General features: G+C 38.8%; 1 protein-coding gene across 5 annotated transcripts in view; it reads right to left on the bottom strand.

The window, feature by feature from the left end:
* KIAA1958 (KIAA1958 ortholog) overlaps positions 1–16,244 on the bottom strand; it is a 133,172-nt gene that overhangs the window by 68,823 nt on the left and 48,105 nt on the right. For all 5 annotated transcript variants that reach the window (XR_009738217.1, XM_061426512.1, XM_061426510.1 and 2 more), the window contains exon 2: positions 4,371–5,562. Coding sequence is in view for 4 of the 5 variants with exons in the window: in XM_061426512.1 (XP_061282496.1) it covers positions 4,371–5,538 (1,168 nt within the window). In the remaining variant the exon portion in view is untranslated. The remainder of the gene's footprint in view (positions 1–4,370; positions 5,563–16,244) is intronic.

Below are 16,244 nucleotides of genomic sequence, written 5' to 3'. Positions count from 1 at the left end.
TATGGCACAAACGAACCTCCCTACAAAACAGAAACAGACTCACGGACACAGAGAGCAGACTTGCGGTTGCCAAGGGGATGGGGCAAGGAAGAGGGACAGACTGGGAGACGGGTCGGTAGGGCTTCCCTGGTGGCTCAGATGGTAAAGAATCAGCCTGCAGTGCAGGAGACCTGGGTTCGATCCCTGGGTTGGGAGGATCCCCTGGAGGAGGGCATGGCAACCCACTCCAGTATTCTTGCCTGGAGAATTCCATGGACAGAGGAGCCTGGAAGGCTACAGTCCATGGGGTTGCAAAGAGTCAGACTTTACTGAGCGACTCAGCATACAAACAGAGGAAACGATTACATTTAGAATGGATAAATAACTAGGTCCTACTGTGTAGCACAGAGAACTATATTCAATATCCTGTGATAAAAGACGATGGAAAAGAATATAAGAAAAGAAAGTATGTATGTGTATAACTGAGTCACTTTGCTGTATAGCAGAGGTTGGCACAATACTGTAAATCAGCTATACTTCAATAAAAAATGGGAGAGTTCCTGCACAAAATCATAAAGGAAGCTGTGTGTGTATATATATATTTAATACACACATAAAAACTCAACTTATAATACAATAAAAAATTTAAATTTGTGACAAATGCTCCAAATTTACATAAAAATCTCAAAAATTAATAGAATCCAAACCACTTGGAAATAGACAATAATTCTTCTAACAATGGATATCCTCTTTACGCATGACTGCTAAGATTTGAGTTGAGCTTTCTAACAGAGCTAACATGAAAATTGGTAATTTTATCCACACCTTGTTAACATTTTATAACTCTGTGAGTTTAGTTCTGAATAGAAAAGAAATAAGAATGGCTTTCCAATAGGGGGAGGGGGCATGCTGTAGCCTATGGGATCTTAGTTCCATGACCATGGACTGAACCAAGGGCCGTGGTGGTGAAAGCACGGAGTCCTAACCACTGGCCCACCAGGCACTCCCAGGAAACAGAATTTAAATGGTATCAGTAAAACTAAACAAAATGCACAGTTTCTTCTTGTTTCTGGCTAACTCAATAGTCATTTGTCAAATTATTTATTTTAAAAATATTATTCAAAGATACACAGTATTTCTACAATGATCTGATAAATACTTGAGCGTATATAACATCCATTTTAAAAGTGCCCGATGTCGCTTTCAGCTAGTTCTTCTAGAGCCTCTCCTTGCTTCGTCCTAAGCACGCTTTACACAGTAAGTGCTTATCGTCCATCTGCACATATTCACCCACATACATTTGGATGTGCTGGATTCTGAATTTCTTTTTTAAAAAAATCTATGTTTCAAATAAATTTATTCCATTACTATCAGGGCTTCCCTCATGGCTCAGATGGTAAAAAATCCGCCTGCAATACGGGAAGACCTGGGTTCGATCTCTGGATTGGGAAGATCTCCTGGAGAAGGGAATGGCTACCCACTTCAGTATTCTGGCCTGGAGAATTCCATGGACAGAGGAGCCTGGCAGGCTATGTTCCATGGGGTCCCAAAGAGTTGGACATGACTGAGCGACTTTCACTTCACTTCATTTTATTACAAATAGGCAAAAAACACAAATACTGATAAATAAATAAAACTTTTAAGAGCACAGAACATAGTTTGGGCTCCACAAAACAAAGGTAAATTGTAAGTTAACTTTATATCTCTCTCATTAAAGAAAAGTGTCAATCAGATTTTCATCTGTCTCATTGATGCTTCCAGTTCACAAAGTGTTTCTCTAAAGCCAGTAATTTCCTAACAATATAACATCTTTCATGGAACAATGGATCAAAATATCAGGATCACTCCTTAGGAGATTCCTGTTACAGTTAGTTCAAGCTTTAATTTCTAATTTACTATACACGTACAGTGGACTGATATCCACTAGGCAGATGCAAGGAAATCTTGCAACGTGCTTTCTGCATGGTTAAATTATTAGGATACACGCCACAGACGGCAGTTTTACTGAGCTGTTTTGTTTTAATGGACCACTTTGTAAGACACATTTCTGAATTCTATCCTCAAACATCAAGTAGCATGTAGAAACTGTTGTCAGGCTGTCTCCTATTTCACACACAAAAAGGGGAAGGGGACAAGTAAACTAGATTCACAACTATTTAAGTGAAAAGGTACTACTTATATCCTACAGATATAAAGAATCAGATTTCTTAGAAAACACTTTCACCAGCCTAATAAAGACAATGTTGTGTCTTATGATGTGAAGATTAAGTCAAAGACCATTTTGTGATTAAGTGATTGAAGTAAAACAAGAAAGGAAGGACAAAGGAAAGACAGCCCAAGGAATGGGAGAAAATATTTACAAAATGTATATTTAATAAAAGGCTTAAAGCCAGAATTCACAGAGAACCCTTACAACTCACCAATAAAATGGCAACATAACTAGAAAATGGGCAAAGGATCTGAACGAATTTTTCTCAAAAGAAGATATACAAATTAAAACCACAGCAAGACACCACTTCACACACCCAGCAGGATAATTTTTTCTTTTTAATGGAAAACAAGTGCTGGTGAGCATATGGAGAAGCAGGAATCATTTAAAATTGTTGGTGAGACTGTAAAATGGTGAAGATGCTCTGGAACACAGTGTGGCAGCTCCTCAATACGTTAAACGGAGCTACCATATGACCAGAGACTCCACTTCTAGACAGCTGCCCAACAGAAATGAAAATGTCAGTTCAGTGCAGTCGCTCAGTCGTGTCCGTAGGTCCACACAGAAACATGTACATAAAAAAAAAAAAAAGAAACATGTACATAGATGACATTAGCAGCAATATTTACCACAGCCAAAGACTGGAGACCACTTAAGTGTCCCTCAGTTGATGAAGGAAAAACAAAATGTGGTCTATCCATACAATGAAATATTATTTGATAATGAAATGGAAAATAATGCTCGAGGACACGACCACATAGATTAACCTTAAAAAAAGTATGCTAAGTAGTACAAGAAGGCTGTCACGAAAGGCCATAAAATAAGAATCCATTTACATGAAATGTGCACGACAGGCAGATCTATAGAGACAGAAGTAGATTAGCAGTTGACAGGGGCTGTGACAAGGGGAAAAAATGACTGCTAATGGGTATGGGGTTTCTTTCTGGGATGATGAAAATATTCCAAAATTAGACAGTTGCGACAGTTACACAACTCTGTGAGTACACCAGAAAACACCAAATTGTAAAACTTTAAAAGAGTTATTTTAAGATACATGAATTTTATCTCAATAAAGCTGTTCTTTTGAAAAGAAAGATGAATAAACTGAAAACCATAATTCTGAATCAGATATGAGTATTTTCATTGTATATTTTATTATTAATATCAAGATTATATTTGGAAATCATAAATTGAAGATTTCCTTTTGGAATCTTAAGGCTGACACTAAAATGGGGAAAGCATGTTTGCAAAGCAATGTCATTTCAGGAAGTCAGAGGGTAAAAGCATAGGTTCTCGGCTTCCAGAAGCTTTTCCTGAAATACACGACTTGATGAGAAGAACTAATATGAAACCAAAATGTGCCACGAACGTCTGCTTTCTCCATTGTACTCTGCGTGTCTGTTCATCCCTTCCATGTTTCCGCTTCTGGCCTATCAGATTTGAATCATGAACCCAAAAGCATGACACTCAAACCCCTTCTATATAACAACAGCTCAGATAAAATAAATACTGAATGCTAGAATTACAGAATGTTTAGAATGTTAGAATTACAGACAGGGGCCTCATGTAACTATTTTCTTCTCCTCTCAATCCAGTCTAGGTAGATCCATGTATTTCAGAAATGCAAGTTATCTGATTATTATATATTTTGAGAAAAAAGATAAACTACTTCCAGATACATTTGGGTGTTTTGTTTTGTTTTTATTTTTAAAAACCTGTCTTAAATTGCCACACCACTAAAATGAATAAAGTGCTAAATTGGTTCCTATAAATAATAGTGGCAAAAAAATTATTAGGTTTATTTTCGTTATATGCCTAACCCAACATCATTTTGGCTTCAAAACTGTAACCAAATACCTTGATACTGATAGGAGAGCAAAGCTTTCAAAAATCATTTTACTATATAAAAATTCAGCTTCAGATCAGATATAAACCTTAAATCTAGCCATGTGATATCAACAGCACAATCCTACAGCTGTCCTCTCAGCCCTGAGGTACATCGACTGGATGATGAATTTCCTTTTTATATCACCTGAGTATATTATATTTCATTATTTCTATCTTTCTGAGAATAACAAAGGCCCAAATTCTAGCAAATTGGGCCAAAGGTTTTAGGAGTGCTGACGGCGCACAAGTCTCTGATGTACGTGAACGAGGGACTCTGTCACCTCACGCGCCATACCTGGTATGCACTGTGCCGTGGCCTCGGTGGTTATGGTTGGAGCGACTGGGGGCTGCTGCTGACTGGAGCTCACTTCTGGCTCTGTGTTAACTGAGGGAGAAAGGGCCACCTCACAGGAGGAGACCTGGCTGGGCAGATGGGACAGGAACTCTTCGGAAGCAACTTGTTCATCCTGTCCTGGCAGCTGCAGGGCAGACAAAGGGATGCTGATCTGTTTGTTAGGATGGGATGTGCTCACGGGCATCTGCATGGCCACGTGCTGGCTGGTGCCATGGGAACTAGGGGGTCCTCTGTTAGGTGAAGCCAGAGATACCCTGGTGGTCTTCTGGACTACTGGTCTAGACATCACAGAGGGGGATGCGGACACACCATGTGGGTCTAGCTCTGAGCTGATGGCAGATGTTACGTGGGAAATCAGCTTAGCAGACCCTAAGGAGGGACCAGCATGAGTCTGAGACTTAGGTTTTGCCATCTGTGTCAATGACAGGGCTGGTCCATCTACCCCTCCAGTCAGCTCTGCATTTGCCACAATATAGTAATCTTCAGGAATCTCTTGTTTGATCTTCTTAATGATGACATCACTGCTGCATTCATCAATCATTTGAGTTTGGGAGCTCGAATGAAGAGAAGATGGTACTATTCCAGGCCTTTTTCGCGCAATGCTTTGAGGCCTCTGCGGTTGGGGTTCAAAGTCACTATCTTCATCAGTAACAGAAGACTCACAAACCATGTCAAACAGAGTGTTTTCATCTTCATACTCTTCAACAGCTTCATCCAGTTCAGAGGGCTCACTGCAATAAGAGAAGTCACAAGAGTCTCTGGTCCGATTACAGTCTAGCTTCGTTTTCACTGGTCTCCCAGGGTACCTTTCAACGGGGCTAGTTTGAGTCTCAGAGGGCACACCAATTATACTTGGACTATCAGAGTTAAAACTTCTGTTATCCTGGAAACAGACCCTTTCCTGGGAGCCAGCTCTGCAAGTAGCTGTCAGTGGCCAGTGATAAGCGTGGCCTGCACTACAGCCCCACATTGCTGTCAGGTTCCCATGGGAACCTTCTGAAAGTAAATGTTTCAGGTTTGGAATGAGGCTGCAAATGGTCCCATGGCTGTGGGCCCAGCTGACCAATTTGGATAGATTCTCAGATGAGGTATGAAGGCAATCCTCCATGTTACAGGATCAGCAGTGTCTTTCCTAAAAGGAAATAATCAAAATAAGAAGCCATTATTACCCAATATATTCCCAGATCTCAATCACTTCAATTTCCTTGAACTATGATTAGGTGGCACACAATAAAAGTAACAGTTAATATCACGTATATGGGCAGAGACTGGAAGAGAATGTAGGGGAAAAGTAAAAACAGTTTATGGTTTCTGGCTGTGAGATTTGAGAATTTTCTGTTATTTCCTTTACTATTATTAATATAATGTCTACATAAGAAAAAAAAGTGAAAAAAAAAACAAGCAATAAAATAGAGGTGAACTTTCTCATAGCACATTTTACTTTCATAGCACATTTCTCTTTACAGAGAGACAGGTTCAATTAACCAGGAGGATGAACTTCCCCTTTCACCTTCTACCACCATAAACTTCATTACTAGAGGAAGAGTCAACAAAGGCTCAGATTCATTCTAGGATGGATGGGAGAGAAGGGAAGTCTGGCTGTTTTCTGCTGGATACCAGAAAACAAATGACATTACTGGGAGTCCATTAAGAAAATGTGGGGCTAAATCAGATGTGGGGAAGAAAAATCTTTTAACAGAGAAGAGAAAACAGACTGAAAGGAGAGCCACTAGAGGCCCCTGCTGGGATGGGGCGCGGGCAGGCTGCAGACCAGAAGCAGGGATGGGTAGGCCGGGTGCCAGACCCTAACCAAGTCTTAGGAGCAGGCTTCCCATCTTCTTGCTGTCTGAAATTCCTGAAACACTGCCTTTACCTCACAATTCAGGTTAAAAAGATTCATCCGGTCTATTTTACCATCTTAGGTTCCTATACACACAAGCTGGTATATAACCAACTACCAAATAGAAATAAATCATTCTTTATTGGACAGAGGTCAAAAAGAATACTTGTTACGGGTCCTTGACTGGGTAAGAGTGGACAACATAACAGGCAAAAAAAGTGAAAAAAGGTACAGACGGAATCTGTGTGCGATTGGAAACGTCTAACAAGGCTCTGCCAAAAGGAAGACCCTGGGAAGAACTAGCGAGAAGGAACAAGGATCTTGATGTGTGTTCCCTGGTCATCTGCAGCTGGAGTAACAAGAGGCACCTCGCTGGCAGTGGGCTCTGTACTAAGGTGCCATGGTCCAACTGCAATGCCATGTGACCACACGGAAGGGTGCATTTGAGCCTCTATTCTCTGCCCTGCTCCATGGCACACCATCAGCAGAGTCTGGTAAATTTAAACCCTTTAACACATTTCATAATGTGTGCTACAACCTCTCTAATACAGCCATGGCCACAGTCAACGTCCCAAGCCTCATTTTCTACTACGGCCTTCTCTCACATTTCTTGTGGCCTCCTCCTCCCTAAACACAGTTTCTCACTGGCCCTGGGCCGCTAAAAACTTTCTTTGCCTTGATATGCAGCCGCCTTCTTTCTTTACCTGGAAAACCCATTCAGGGATGACCTCAGGACCACCTTCTGTTGAAGTCATTCTAGATCCTCTTTGCACCTCAGAGATTTTAGATTCTCTTCCTGTACTTCCATCATCTCAAAGAACCTGGCCTTTACTGTACCATTATCACTGACTTTCTTATCCATCTCCCAGACTTGCCTAAGGATTACCTGAGGACAGGGACTATGACACAATTTTTCATTCATCAATGAGGACCTACTTAGGGATACAGAAACTAATAAGATACAGTTGTGCTTGAAATCTCATAATCTATTGTACATGTTGAATATATAAATGAAGAGTGAATGCATAAATATATAAATACTGGAAGAACCATCCACACTAACAAACCAACATATAAGACCCTCAAATAAGAAACATGAAATTCCCTATGACTTTTATTGTAATCATTTAAGGGATAAGAGGACTTTCTCCCCAAGGGTGTAAACAGAAACAAGCTGTCTTGTGTATGTAGGAGAGTAATACATGAACAACCAGATTTTATGAAGCAGCACAAACTGGGAAGATCCCCTGGAGGAGGAAATGGCAACCATTCTGGCGTTCTTGCTGGGAGAATCCCTTGGACAGAGGAGCCTGGCGGGCTACAGTCCACGGGGTTGCAAAGAGTCGGACACAACTGAGTGTTTGAGCACACAGACACAACAGATCAAAAGACCAGGGACTGGTGTGGGAGTCAAGAACTTCAGATTTTCCTTCTAGAACTTACGTCTTTGGCCTCTAATAATTCACTAATTATCTCTAAGTCTAAAATGACAGGACTATGATCTTCATGTTTCTTTCATGATCTAGCAATTTAGGATCTTATTTCATTCATATTCCTTTCATATAACTTTAAAGTAGAAATGCAGATAAAAGAGAAAGACTGGGGGAGGCGTTGGTATTTGTTTTTTGAACTTTCTTAACATACCTGCTTTTAGTTAGTGTGGCAGAGACTTCTATTTGCCTACCCAGTATCCATTCTCTCTTATTTATTACAGAGTCCCAGTCTGTTGGGGCAGCAATATGCTCACCTAAAACATATTTCCCAGCTTCCTTTGATATGGAAAATATCATATGACACAGTTATAGCCAATGATACGCAAGCGGAAGTCACTGGGTGGGGCTTCTGCCAAAGCCCTCAGAAATATAGACTTGTCCAGTTTTTGCCTTTCTCCCTTTGTCCTTTCCTTTCTTCCTGCTGGGAACAAGGACATGATGGCTGGACCCCTAGAGGTCATCTCAGGAACAGGAATTAAGGACTTAAGGATGGGAAAGAATAGCCAGAGGAGCTTGGTAATATGATGGAGCCGCTGCATCAGCTCTGAACTGCCTAAGATTCCTTGTTACATAAGGGGAAAGATTAAACCCTGATCTAGCTTAAGTCACTGCCACTGAGTATTTGATTATACAAAGCTAAACGCAACTGCTAACACAAAAAAAGAACATTCACGTCTGGTTTTAGAAACCTTACAGCAGAATCCTTCTTTTTCTTTGCACTATGCTCTAGGACAATCGTTCCTCAGGCTGGATCCAACAAATGAGCCTTGGGAGGGCTACGATTCTATGTCGTAATGTTAACCCTTTTCATTTTTATCATAATACAATTAATATAAGCATATTATGCATCATCTAAATCTTATATCTAAGTATTGCCTTGTAATTTCAGTTCTGCTCTGCCTTTGTATGTATACTCACATTAGTGTCCATAATCACCGAAAGTGACATCATTCAACTTTCATTTGTTGGGAAACCTGTTCATGATGTATTTTTACCAGATATAAATACAAAACTACTTTTCTGCATTATTAATTGCCAAATGAAAAGTATTATGATCTGACATCAGGAAAATGGCATATTGGAAGGACTGATGCCGAAATACTTTGGTCACCTGATACAAAGACCTGACTCATTAGAGAAAGACCCTGATGCTGAGAAAGACTGAAGGCAGGAGGAGAAGGACGACAGAGGATGAGATGGCTGGATGGCATCACTGACTCGATGGATGTGAGTCTGAGCAAGGTCCGGGAGTTGGTGATGGACAGGGATGCCTGGTGTGCTGCAGTCCATGGGGTTGCGAAGGGTTGGATATAACTGAGTGACTGAACCGAACTGAAATGGCATATGTGATGGTGAAGTAATACACCTCTTTAAATGTCACAGGCTAATGAGAAAAGAAGTAAATGATAGGCATGCTCATAGGAAAAAATCATATATATTATGGCACAGAATTTAAATGATAACTGTTCAAACTGTAAAAATGTGGCAGAATCAAAATACAAAACTGTATATGCCTGTGGAAGTCAAAAGTACTTATTGGTCCAGGTAAAAGTTACCATACAGAAGTAAAATAGTATGTTTGCTAAAGACCCACGGCCAGAAAAAAGTTATAATTAAAAGGCAAAGTGGATAAAATTTTATATTTTATTAAAAGCTTAGCCACTTAATTCTATAATAATCATCAACTTTAAGAAGAACAGGTAGTAATAATAAGTCATTTTTATTACATTCTGAAACTCACTTGCAATCTCATGAAGAGGCTCTTAAACTTTTCTTAAGTACCATAAAATGAAAATATTTTTCCAGTATTACTATTAATATAATTTAACCAGGCAACCAATGTTAACTGGTAGTTATGAGAACATAATTAGCTAATATTTAAGGTACTTAAATGAACTGAGTCTAAACTGACAAGGAATAGCTATCAATATACTACAATATATTCTAAGTTTATACAAAAGAGAATCAAAAATAAGGCAATCAAGGTATTTTCAAACTACTGAGAATAGGTACAGCCAGCTCTTGAACAATGTGGATTTGAACTGTGCAGGTGTACCTGTACACTGGTAGTTTTCAATAGTAAGTAGTACCACGGTACTACACAGTCAACAGTTGATTGAATCCGTGGTTGTTGAGGAACCAGAGATATGGAGCTCCTACTATAAATTATACACAGATTAACCCAGAAGCAGTTCAAGGATGAACTATAGTTTCTAGAATATGCTGATTTCCTTCAGCAGTTTGATGACAAGCTCTATGCTGAAAAATAATGCTTTTTCTGTATTTTCAAGAATTCAAAATAACTTCAGGAAAGATTTTCCCAAATTGTATATGGATGATGATTGGATTAGACACTCAATGTTACAGATTATGGGACACCTCATTAAAAATATCATGTATGAAACGAGATGCCAGTCCAGGTTCGATGCACGATACTGGATGCTTGGGGCTAGTGCACTGGGATGACCCAGAGGGATGGTATGGGGAGGGAAGAGGGAGGAGGGTTCAGGATGGGAAACACATGTATACCGGTGGCGGATTCATTTTGATATTTGGCAAAACTAATACAATTATGTACAGTTTAAAAATTAAATTAAATTAAAAAAAAAATTGAACCTCAAGGAGGCCTGCCTAGCAGAGTCTAAGTTGAGTATGAGATCTGATTATCCTAAATCAGCAAAGCTATAAAGTTATTATCACCACACCGTATGTTAACCTAAGTAAGCAGACATTCTATGTGTTAGTATTCATATCGTTAAAGCCAAAATCAGAAACATATTAAACATAGAATCAGACTTACTACCATCAAACCTAACATTAATCATTAGGTTTCAGAATGACAATATAAAACAATTGTTACAGTTAATATTTATTGAGCAATTATTGATTGCCAGGCACTACTCTAGGACTTGACATGTTAATAATTCTAATTCTATCAAAAATCCTAATAAGTTAGGTAACTTATCATCTTGGGAAAAATAATGGTAGAGCCAAAATCTGAACTTCGGTCTTAACTCTAGAGCCCGTGCTCTTAATTAATATACTATACTGCTTCCAGCAATATAACAGTAGAAAAATACTATCTCAAGTCTAGTCCTCTAGCACATTAATGTTGTGAACTTGAGCCTATGTTGGTTTTATAGTTTTACTTAGTTGAATTTGTATATCTTTTCTGATTTATAGCTTTATCAGAACTATAAGCATGCATTTTATGTATAAACATACTTAAGTAACATTACGATAAAAAATAACTTAAACCAGCACTAGGTATAAAGAAGACTCATGAAAATATTTTTTTCAAAAGTTTGAACAAAGTTTTCTGTAGGAAAAAAAAAAGGTATAAAAAATGATGTCACTTTTCCAAAACCTGACAAAGTGGGCTACCAGTCAAATACTGTGAATATCTAGTTGGCTTTCACCTGACTTTGGTTATAACAATCGCCCCACAGTTGTTGCAGTCTCTCTCTTTAAGAGGTAGTGAACCTTTCAAAGGATTTGTTATTTTAATACCATTAAACGTGGTGGTAGTTTAGCTGCTAAGTCACTAGTCAGTAAGTCCAACTAATGCAACTCCATTAACTGTAGTCTACCAGCGCCTCCATCCATGGGATTGCTCAGGCAAGAATACTGGAGTAGGTTGCCATTTCCTTCTCTGGGGGATCTTCCCAACCCAGGGACTGAACCTGAGTCTCCTGTGTTGCAGGCAGATTCTTTACCAGTGAGCCACCTGGGAAGCCAGTATATTAAATACTTAGGAATAAATCCAAGACTTCTATACTGAAAACTACAAAATGCTAATGAGAGAAATTAAACATGACCCAAATAAATAGAGATATATACCATGTTTGTAGATTGGGAGGATTCAATATTCCTAGGATCAATTCAAGATCAATCAATTCAGGATTCAATTCAGGATCAATTCAATCCTGAACTGATTTATACACTCAATGGAATCCCAATGAAAATTCTATCACATAAAATTCATATGGAAATACAAATAACTTAGGACAAGCAAAATTCTAAAATAAGAATAAAGTTGGAAGACTAACCCTACCTGATTTCAAGACTTAAAATGATTTCCAAGATTTTTAATCAAGATCATGGGGGTACCGACAAAAGAAAAGACATGTACATCAATGGAACTGAGTAAGCATCTAAAAACAGACCCACACATATTTGGTCAACTGATTTTTGACAAAACTGTAAAGATAATTCAATAGGAAAGGAAAATCTTTCCAACAAATGGTGCTAGATCAATTGGATATCAATTAAAAAAAAAAATCAACCTTCAGTTACACTACACATAAAAATCAACTCAAAATGGATCAGAGATCTAAATCTAAAACCTAAAACTAGAAAACTCTGAGAAGAAATCATAGACTATCTTTGTAAACTTGGAGTAGGCAAAAGTTTCTTTGGATGCAAAAAGCACTAGCCATAAAAAAATTCTAATAAATTTTACTACATCAATTGTTAATGGAATGTAACTATTAGGCCTTATCAGGGATGGAGAGGAGATCCATTAAACTTAAACACACTTAACATAGTTACTTCTTTCAAGAGTTCCCCTGAGTAACATTCAGTGCAAAGGAAACTTGGGTATGGTCTAAAAAGCTGATGATGTCTCACTAAACTAACAGATCAGTGACTTAAAAACCCAGAAACAAAAGAAAATAAAACAAAAAATGGGAAGTACTGGCTGTTTAAAAACAAAAAAACAGAAATAAGGTTACCCTGTGTTTTCTTATTTACTGAGGATGACATAGCTTTCTATTTTACTTGCCCACTAACTAGGACTCTTAGAACCTAAGAAGTAGATCACATAAGCTTAATTTCTCCATATTCCCATTAAAGAATACAATTTATTATATAGGTTAAATATGGAAAACTACTCAACAGATTTTCCAAAAAAAAAAAAAATATGAAGAAAAAAGCTACAACATTAATGTAAAATAGTGTGCAGAAAGGAGGTACAACTTAAAAAAAACAGAGTAAAGGATATAGACAAAAAAAAAAAAAAGGATATAGACAGGGTATTTACTGCTATTGAGGCCTACAATGTGCTTTCCAAATTTAAAATACATCTATTGTTTCAAAACTTTTACATGTAAATTATATAAATTAGTACAGACATTAAAAGTGGACTTAAAAATAAAGAATTCAAAGAATATAATACTTGCTTTTACTTTTAATATAGTATATTTATTAATTTTTAAATGTCACAAGTACCATGTAACTATTATGTAATTTTTTGAAATAGATAAATGTAAAAGATACTTTGTACATAGTAATTTTGAAAATCACACTAAAAATATTTTAATTATATATCATGACTGTATAACATATATTTATATTTCAATTCAGTACATATCTACTGAATACTTACAAGCTAAACTGGAGTAAGTTGTATCCCCTCTAAATATATATTTTAGTCCTAACTCCCACTACCTCAGAATCATCTTTCTTGGAAACAGGGTCATTGCAGATGTAGACAGTTAAGTTTCGATGAGGTCATAGAGAGGTAGGGTAAGGCCCTAATCCAACATGACTGGTGTCCTTATAAGAAGACAGATACCTACGGAGAAAGCCATGTGACAGTCAAGGCAGAGACTGGTGTTCCACAGCAGCACGCCAAGGAACACCAAAAACCGCCAGCAAACCACCAGAGAGAAGCTGGAAGAGGAAAGATTCCCTGCAGTTTTCAAAAAGAACATGGTCCTGCCAGCATCTCGATTTAGGACTTCTAGCCTCCAGAACTGCGGGACAATAAATGTGTTTTTTTTAATGCCATCCAGTTTGTGGTACTTTGCTAGGCAGCCCCAGGAAACTAAAGACATTGTATGAAGCATTCCAAAAAAGATACACAAAAAGAGTGTTCCTAACTTCTACAAGTTCAGAGTTTAACAGCACACTGTGTAAGTCAATTAATTAATACAATGTAAGTAAATGTTTCAAGTATGGGGATAATGATTAATTCTACTTCTTGGCTGAGGAATGCAAAGGAACTCAGGATCTGCTTCCCGAAAGAGATTCTACACAAAGGCACAGTGACTTGAAACAGTATGGTGACTTTAGGCAACTATAAGGATTCAGATATTACTGGCCTGTGTCATGTAAGATGGGAACAACGGAAAAAGATTAAACTGCAGAAAAATGCAGGGGCAAAGCATGATGATCAAAGAGCTGGAGAGTTTACCTTGTGAAGGACCTAAACCAGAAACAAACGCATGGGCCAAACTTGTATAAAGATCATTTCTGAGGCAGATTAAAAGGTAGCAAGGGGCAGAGGAGGCTATTTTAGAAGTCTAGACCAGAGGCCTAAGGAATTAAAAACAAAGAGAAAGAGAGTACAGATCTGTTAGAAGATAACAGGCAGCAACTGGGAATGAACTGCTTTTGAGGAACAAGGGTGAAGAGAGAGGTTGGAATAATTTCCAGGTTTCTATCCTGAGGGCCAGCCAGAATAGACCTGTTCTCAATCAAGACAAATATCGGAAGAAGAGCAAATGTACAGGTTAGAAGTGATGATTTGTTCCATTCCCTTTAAAAAGTAATAGACTCAGGAATCACTGATATTAATAGCACAGCATGAACAATCTATGCAACTTACACATAAAAATCTCCCAATTTATCTCCCAGGTAGACAAGTGTGCCTTTCTATGAAGGGTATATGCCTTGTCTGACTTTGCAACACCAGTTAAGGTAATTTGAAAACTGAAAACCATTTCAGTTGACTTTTAAAGTCATTTTAGTCAGGTTTCTTGGCTAAGAGTATACAATATGTGCCTTCAGAGAGATTCAGTGTTCACTGAGTCAAATGTAAAACGTCACCTGTCAACCATACTTTCAACAAACGTGAATTAAGCATTTCGAAGCACTGGCTGCATCCTGGAAAGAGAAGCGTGATAAAGACTCATAGTCTGCATCATCACAGAGCTTAGTCCAGAGGGCAGCCAAACGATAAAACAAGACATGCAATCAAGCGTAGTAAGTGCAACAAAGAGACAGAACGTGGTGTTACAGGAACACAGGCATGGGCATCTAATCTGGACCAAGACGAGTCAAGGAAAGTTACCTAATGATGTGCAAGCTGCGTACAGAGGGATGCATAGAAGCTAGTGGAGCGAGAGGCAGGAAGAGAGTCCCATTTGAAGGTTCAGAAAACACAGAGAACAACGTTTGAGAAAATGGAAGTTGTTCAGTACGGCTGGACAGAAGAATCTAAGGAGGGATCCACAAGGAGTGAAGAATGTGTAAGATGCATCTGAAAAAACAGGTAAGGACCAGTTCAAGAAGATTTTCTAGACTATGTAAAAAAAAAAAAAAAAAAACTTTGGGCTTTATTATAGAGATAATAAAAAAGTATTCTATGATTATAAGAAAGTGACTTTTGAATCATCATTCTGGTAATAGTTGGAAGTGGGCCAAGTTGGAGATACTGCTAAGTCACTTCAGTTGTGTCCGACTCTGTGCGACCCCATAGATGGCAGCCCACCAGGCTCCCCTGTCCCTGGGATTCTCCAGGCAAGAACACCGGAGTGGGTTGCCATTTCCTTCTCCAATGCATGAAAGTGAGATGTGAAAGTGAAGTCGCTCAGTCGTGTCCGACTCTTAGGCGACCCCATGGACTGCAGCCCACCAGGCTCCTCTGTCCATGGGATTTTCCAGGCAAGAGTACTGGAGTGGGGTGCCATTGCCTTCTCCAAGTTGGAGATAAGGATCCAGATAGGAGAGAGAATGCAGTAATTCAGGCAAGATATAATGGTAACCCACCCTGGATAGTGGTAGGAGGGATTTTATGAGAATGACAGATTTGAAAACCAAGTTAAGATGCAGAAGATGAAAGATTAGATTTGGGAGGCAGAAGGAAGGAAGAACTTGGCTACTGAGAAAAAGTTTGGTTTATGCCATATTAGTTTAAGGTGCCTTTAAAATATCCAAAGGGAGGTATCAAATAAACAACTGAATATATAGAGTTCAGTTCAGTTCAGTTCCTTAGTTGTGTCCGACTCTTTGCGATCCCATGGACTGGAGCATGCCAGGCCTCCCTGTCCATCACCAACTCCCGGAGTTTACTCAAACCCATGTCCATTGAGTCCATGATGCCATCCAACAAGCTCATCCTCTGTCGTTCCCTTCTCTTCTAGCCTTCAATCTTTCCCAGCATCAGGGTCAGCTTCCCAGCAAATGAGTCAGTTCTTCACATCAGATGGCGAAAGTACTGGAGTTTCAGCTTCAACATCAGTCCTTCCAATGAACATCTAGGACTGATCTCCTGTAGGATGGACTGGTTGGATCTCCTTGCAGTCCAAGGGACTCTCAAGAGTCTTCTCCAGCACCACAGTTCAAAAGCATCAATTCTTCTGTGCTTAGCTTTCTTTATAGTCCAACTCTCACATCCATACATGACCACTGAAAAAACCATAGCCTTGACTAGACCAAAGGTCCAACAGAAGGACCTTCGTTGGCAAAGTAATGTCT

This window comes from Bos javanicus, chromosome 8 (genome assembly GCF_032452875.1).
Source record: "Bos javanicus breed banteng chromosome 8, ARS-OSU_banteng_1.0, whole genome shotgun sequence".
Taxonomy (NCBI): domain Eukaryota; kingdom Metazoa; phylum Chordata; class Mammalia; order Artiodactyla; family Bovidae; genus Bos; species Bos javanicus.
This window is presented reverse-complemented; position numbering and strand designations above follow the sequence as displayed.